The 5,877-nt window shown below is 44.3% G+C and overlaps 1 protein-coding gene and 1 pseudogene across 1 annotated transcript in view; both read right to left on the reverse strand.

Moving 5' to 3' along the window:
- TMEM244 (transmembrane protein 244) overlaps positions 1 to 5,877 on the reverse strand; it is a 21,033-nt gene that overhangs the window by 5,781 nt on the left and 9,375 nt on the right. Inside the window, 1 exon segment of the mRNA XM_015557846.1 lies at positions 1,972 to 2,097. Within this exon segment, the coding sequence (XP_015413332.1) occupies positions 1,972 to 2,097 (126 nt within the window).
- The window catches only part of LOC102762332, a 3,029-nt pseudogene continuing 1,087 nt past the window's right edge, over positions 3,936 to 5,877 (reverse strand).

Here is a 5,877-nt window from a genome sequence, read left to right on the forward strand (position 1 = left end):
GCCAGCCCCCCCCCTTTCCCTGGCCGGCCCTACCCCCTGTTCAAACTCCCAGATAAACTCCCGGTCCAAAGGCAATTTTCATACTATGTTTTTATTATATAGGATGTTGCACAATGTTCTATATATACATATATATGTAATATCCATATAGGTATTATATATGTTTATATAATTACCTATAGCAGCCCATCAATGTAATGTCAAAGGAAATTCCAACATAACTGCAGTAGAAAAAAAGGTTAATTTTCAAAACATATTTTTTTGTTACTCGTAAAGCAAGACTTTCGTTTGGTCAAATCATATCCACATAAAACAGACATTTTATTCACATTCATGAAATCAGCTACCCCCACATTTGTACTTAAAGTAAAGGTCATTTCTCAAGTCAGATATTTGAAACTTCTCTCCTAGAAATGATGTTATGAATGATCAGGTCTCAGGTCAGCTCACAACGGTGATTTGACGTGATATGCCTCAGAGACGGTCCTAAGACCATCCTGTGTCCTCAATGCCTGGCTCTCTCTGGAGTTCTGAGCCACTTCACTGTCAACTCAGTTTGATCGCGCAGTATTTGTTAAGCATTTTCTATATGCCATGTGTTAGACAATTAACTTGTGACTTTTCTGGGTCCAGAACCAATTGCTTATCTCAGTTTTTAAGACTGAACCACCTTATGCCCCCAAGTCCTGCTGTGACTATCCTATGGCTGTCTTCCAGGAAATATTAAGACCCACACTAAAACTGAGATTTAAGATGATGACAGTTCAATGGTCCTCCAAGTTACTGAAAGAGTTTATGTCTCAGGAAATTGATGCTAGGGTATTGATATTCTGGCATTTTCCAATAGCAATGATGCTGGAGTGCAGCAATTCATTTGGAAATTGTGTGTTCTTAAGTTAAAGATTGATTATACCATTACTAAATGAAAGCGTTAAAAATATGAATGATTTAAGTTGTTAACAAATAATAATAACTGAATTACAACTGTGGTAGATTACCATTCATACTTAGACTAGTATGCTTTGAAAAAAATAATAGCCCTAGCTGGTCTGGCTCAGTGGATAGATCATGGGTCTGCAGACTCAAGGGTACAGGGTTCGATTTCAGTCAAGGGTACATGCCCTGGTTTCAGGATTGATCCCCAGTAGGGGGCGTGCAGGAGGCAGCCTATCAATGATTCTCTCTCATCATTGATGTTTCTCTTCCTCTCCCTTCCTCTCTGAAATCAAGAAAAATAAAAAAATAGAAGACAAGGGAGAAAAAGTTACAATGGACATGTAGATTTGAAGGAATGGATGAAACTATCATTTACTCAGAAATTATTATATGCTAGACACTGTGTCAGACAATTTCTCATTCTAGCTGGAACTTTACTAGGTATCTCCCATTTTGTAGAGGAGGCAACTAATATAAGTGATATTGTGACTTGCCTAAGACTAAACACCTGGTTAAAAAAACAAAGTGGGACTTGAATTTGAATCCATTTTCTTCTAACTCCATAGATCACAGGTGAAAATAAAAACCCGTTAGTCTAAGAACCCAGTAACTTGTTAAAATAAGTAACTGGTGTTGGGAAGTTTGCCAGCCTCCAAGTTCAGGTCTTGGGTTCCAGTTCCCAGTCTTTGGTCAATTTCTGCCTTAAAGAAGGATTTTATAGGAAAGTTTTCCCAACAGAGGCAAACCCTGTACAAGTCAACAGCAAGTTGGATGTGAAAGGAGAATAGGAAGCGCCTGCGTTTCAGTACAGTTTTGAATTGGAAGATGTAACTAGGCAATGCCTGCTGAGGAAGTGGTAGAAGAACTTGGCAGGCAGGATGAGTAAGGAGAGAGGGTGAAGATCTTCCATCATCAGTTTTTATTATTTAGTCATCAGAGTACACCTTGCATGCAACAAAGTCCTACTCTTATGAAGTGATTCAGGTACAACATCAGATTTAATACATTTTGTTTCCTTTATTTTATTTTGCTTACCAGTTGAAGTGATGGCAACATGGAGAACAGTTACTGAAATAGCATAATCCCAAACCCATTCTTCCACAACCAGAATGAAAAGCAATCCACAAACGAAGTAGGTGACCTCCATTGAGACTAAAAGCACTGCAAATAAAAGGAAGAATATAATTATTTGGTATTAGAGTAATTAATAATAATTCTGAAATGCAATTGGTAACAGGACCATTACAAGTTATTCTGCAAAAACAGTCTTGGTAGAAATTTTCTTACTATTCCTTCTCTTAACAATCCTCAAATTTGGAAAATTTTAATATTTTTCATCTCTTAATAAACCTTAGACTTATAGAAAAATAACAATATATAATTTATGTTTCACATTCTTCATACTTAGCATTTCAAAAGGTAAAATGCAATAAAGAAAAGTTACTATGTAATGAATGCATGCTGATCTGTAATTGGATTGCAAGTCTCATTTTTAAGATGTATTAAAAACTAATGAAAAATTCAATTCTGAGTTTTCAGGAAAAAAAATGGTAAAATTTAGTGGACTATAACATTTCTTTGGTACCAGCCATTACCTAACTTGAAAATAAGTTCTTTTGAGTCTTTGTAATAAAATGGTACGTTCAGATAGTCACCTGGGAAACATAGCCGATAACCATGGATGAAAGAAAGCCTCATAAATGGCTCCTGTGGATAGAGGCGCTCTCCTAAATCCACCAGTTGTCTCAGAGTGGTTTTCCCAAACATGTATAAAGAGCCAGGACCACATACAGGTCAGGACCACAAATCTCTAAGAGTCTTGAAATGTGAAAGGTTAAGTTTTCGCCTTTGTCTTTGATATGGAACTTGAAGACTATAGTGATTTTAAAGAAGAGATCCTTCAAACTTTAAAGTGACTAATAGATGTGATATAACACCAAGGTCCCTTAGTGATGATATCACTTTCCATAAGTATTACCTCTCTTTCCTTTTAAAACAGCAAATGATTGGCATATTGATATAATTCAGGAATTGATAAATCTAGACGAGTAAACTCCATAGTTTTTAAAAGCAAAAAGTAAAATCACCACATTATGCTCAGTTACGCAGAAGTAATTTATTAACAGGCAAGCCAGCGATTGCCTACTGGCTGAGCAAGACACTCACTCACCAAGTGCAAGTCCCAGGTGCCCTTGTTTGTAAAGGCCTCATACGTGCTCCTCTTTAATTCTATTTAATTTAACTGAACAGGTTTCAAAAGCTGAATGGACAAGACATACTAGTGCCTTTTCTATCCTATGGAAATGCAGTTCTTTTCAGCATGTTCTGCCTCCCTAAAACTGAGCCTGTGGGAAGCAAGTGTACTCACTGACACCACCTCTTCCCATCACACTTCCACTCTTACCTCCACCAGTGGCTCACAGAGCTCCCACATTACTATAGAGCAGTGGTTCTCAACCTTCCTAATGCTGCGACCCTTTAATGCAGTTCCTCATGTTGTGGTGACCCCCAATGATAAAATTATTTTCGTTGCTACTTCATAACTGTCATTTTGCTACTGTTATGAATCATAATGTAAATATCTGATATGCAGGATATATTTTCATTGTTACAAATTGAACATAATTAAAGCATAGTGATTAATCACAAAAACAATATGTAATTATATGTGTTTTCCGATGGTCTTCGGCGACCCCTGTGAAAGGGTCATTCAACCCCCAAAGGGGTCGCGACCCACAGGTTGAGAACCGCTGCTATGGAGACATAGGGAAGAGATTAACCAAAAAATTTATATGCACATATATATGCGTAACCCAAGGACACAGACAATAGTCATGTGAAGGCCTGGGGTGGGGGGGAGGGTGGAGGGGGTTAGTGGCAGAAAGAGCGGGACATCTGTAATACTTTCAACAATAGAGTTTTGTTTGTTTGTTTTTCAGTTTGAAGTTCTTGTATTTACTTTCTCTACTTCCAGAAGTACCTGGCCTTAGTCAGAGGCACAGGCTCTTCCCCCAGCTGAGGGCCACACCCAAGGTCTCTTGCTTCCTTGGCACAGACTGGAGAAGCTCCTGGTATGAGAAAAACAGGATGCTTTGGGGTTTTCTTGTCTGCGAGCCTGCTTTTGAGGTATTAGTTTGATTTTTTTTTTTAAAAAGGATCCTTTTTCCTAGAGTTTAACTCACAGGATTGTCACCAGCTGCTGTCTCTCCAGTTCAGCTCGCCGGCATCTCCCCAGCCTTCAGACCCCGCCCCAGTCATTTCTGCTGCAGCAGATTTTGAGGAAAACTGCATCCCTGGTGAGACCTTATCCTTGTTGGGGATCACTATTTCTGTCCTCCGTTCAGGTACAACAAGAACAGCACCCGAAGGCTTCATTTCAGGTTCATGTCAGCACACCAGGCCAACTCAGGTCCTGCGCTAGCTTCCTTTTCACTTGAATGGGGAACTCCTCTCCTAAACCAAGTTCTGATGGACACTGAGGGCGCCTTTCTCGTGATGATACTTTTGGGGCTGGGGCTGGGCCTGGGCTGGGATAGGACTGGTCTTTGGGGTTGGCTTGATGCCAAAGGCTTGGCCTCCTCTGTGAGCAGAAGAGAAGTGGGAAGGGCCTCGTGCTCCTCCGAGGTAACAGTGATTCCACCTCCTGGGCTCCCTGCATCGCTGAGGCTGCTGTACTTAAGGTCATCCCGTGTCTCCACTACCTTCAAGTCGGTGAGCGGGGACCTGGCAGTCCCCGGGGCTCTGGAGGCCTCACCTGGATGCTGACCGTTCTACTTTCAGGCTCCCCAGGATCACTCCAGTCGGGCTACTCCTCAGATGTGTGGGGACTTGGCAGGAGGTTTTCACCGTCTCCTGAGATATTTTTCACATCTGAAAGTCCATTCATGGGAAATGTCTGAGGCTGAGAGAACCGATCACTATTCCCACCTGCCTGGGAGGGAGTGGTGTAGGAATCTTGCTGTTCCTGCTTCTTGCTGCTGATGGGCCTGTCGCCAGAAAAATCACCTTTAGGGAATACCCCAGAGCGGTGCTCCAAGGCGGGTGAGGTCTGCCTGTGCTGGCTGCCGATGAGGTGCGTGCGGGAATCCCAAGAAAGGTTTCTTGAAGAACCTACACACCCACAGCGTTTCACCTTCTGGGGAAAGGTCAATCGTTTTTGTAAAACTTGGGGCAGTGCGTTTGAAGACTGGTTCTCTGCCCTCCCACGACCACCACTGGTCCAAGCAGGGAGACCAGCAGGCCAGGCTGCGAAGCAGTGATTGCCACGATGGAGCTGCTGGCGTCATGCAGGCCCAGGAACACCTGTGGCGGGAGGACTATCCTCAGCTGCTGGGCAGAGCAGTGCTCCCAGTAGGCCTCCAGGTGAGACTGCCCTACTGTGCGCACGTGCTCCTCCTGCACCTCTAGCAGCTGCAGCGGCCCGGGGCCACCCCGAGCGGAACAGGGCCGGTGCCAGCAGGCGAGGGGCCTCTCGGGGCCCACCATCTTTGGGGTGCCAAGCAGCTGAGGAAGGAAGCTCGTCACGGCCACGGGCTCCGCAAACACTAGCTGATTCGGCCGCAGCAGCACCAACTCCAACGGGGAAGCTATCAGATCCTCCGGCAGGCAGCTGACTCTGTCCCGCAGAAACTTGAAGAATTCCGTTTTTCCCTCTTCACTCTTCCATGTTCAACTTTCCAAGAAACCCACACTCCTAGGAGGTCGTTCCCGAAGGAGCCATGGGACCGTGCGGTGCAGACGCGGCCGACCCTGCGGGGTGGGACTCGGCGAGCGGGGCGCCAGGCCTGCGGAGCTGCGGGGCGGCCGCCTTCCCACCCGCGCCCCAAGGCATGGCGTCCCGTGCACGTGCAAGTGCAAGTGCAAGTGCAGGCCCCTCCGGCGGAGTCGTGAATTCGGGAGCCGTCCCTTCAGTAGGGTTACAGGCCGGGTCTCCACGGACTG

The sequence above is a fragment of the Myotis davidii genome, unplaced genomic scaffold (assembly GCF_000327345.1).
Source record: "Myotis davidii unplaced genomic scaffold, ASM32734v1 scaffold147, whole genome shotgun sequence".
Classification (NCBI taxonomy): domain Eukaryota; kingdom Metazoa; phylum Chordata; class Mammalia; order Chiroptera; family Vespertilionidae; genus Myotis; species Myotis davidii.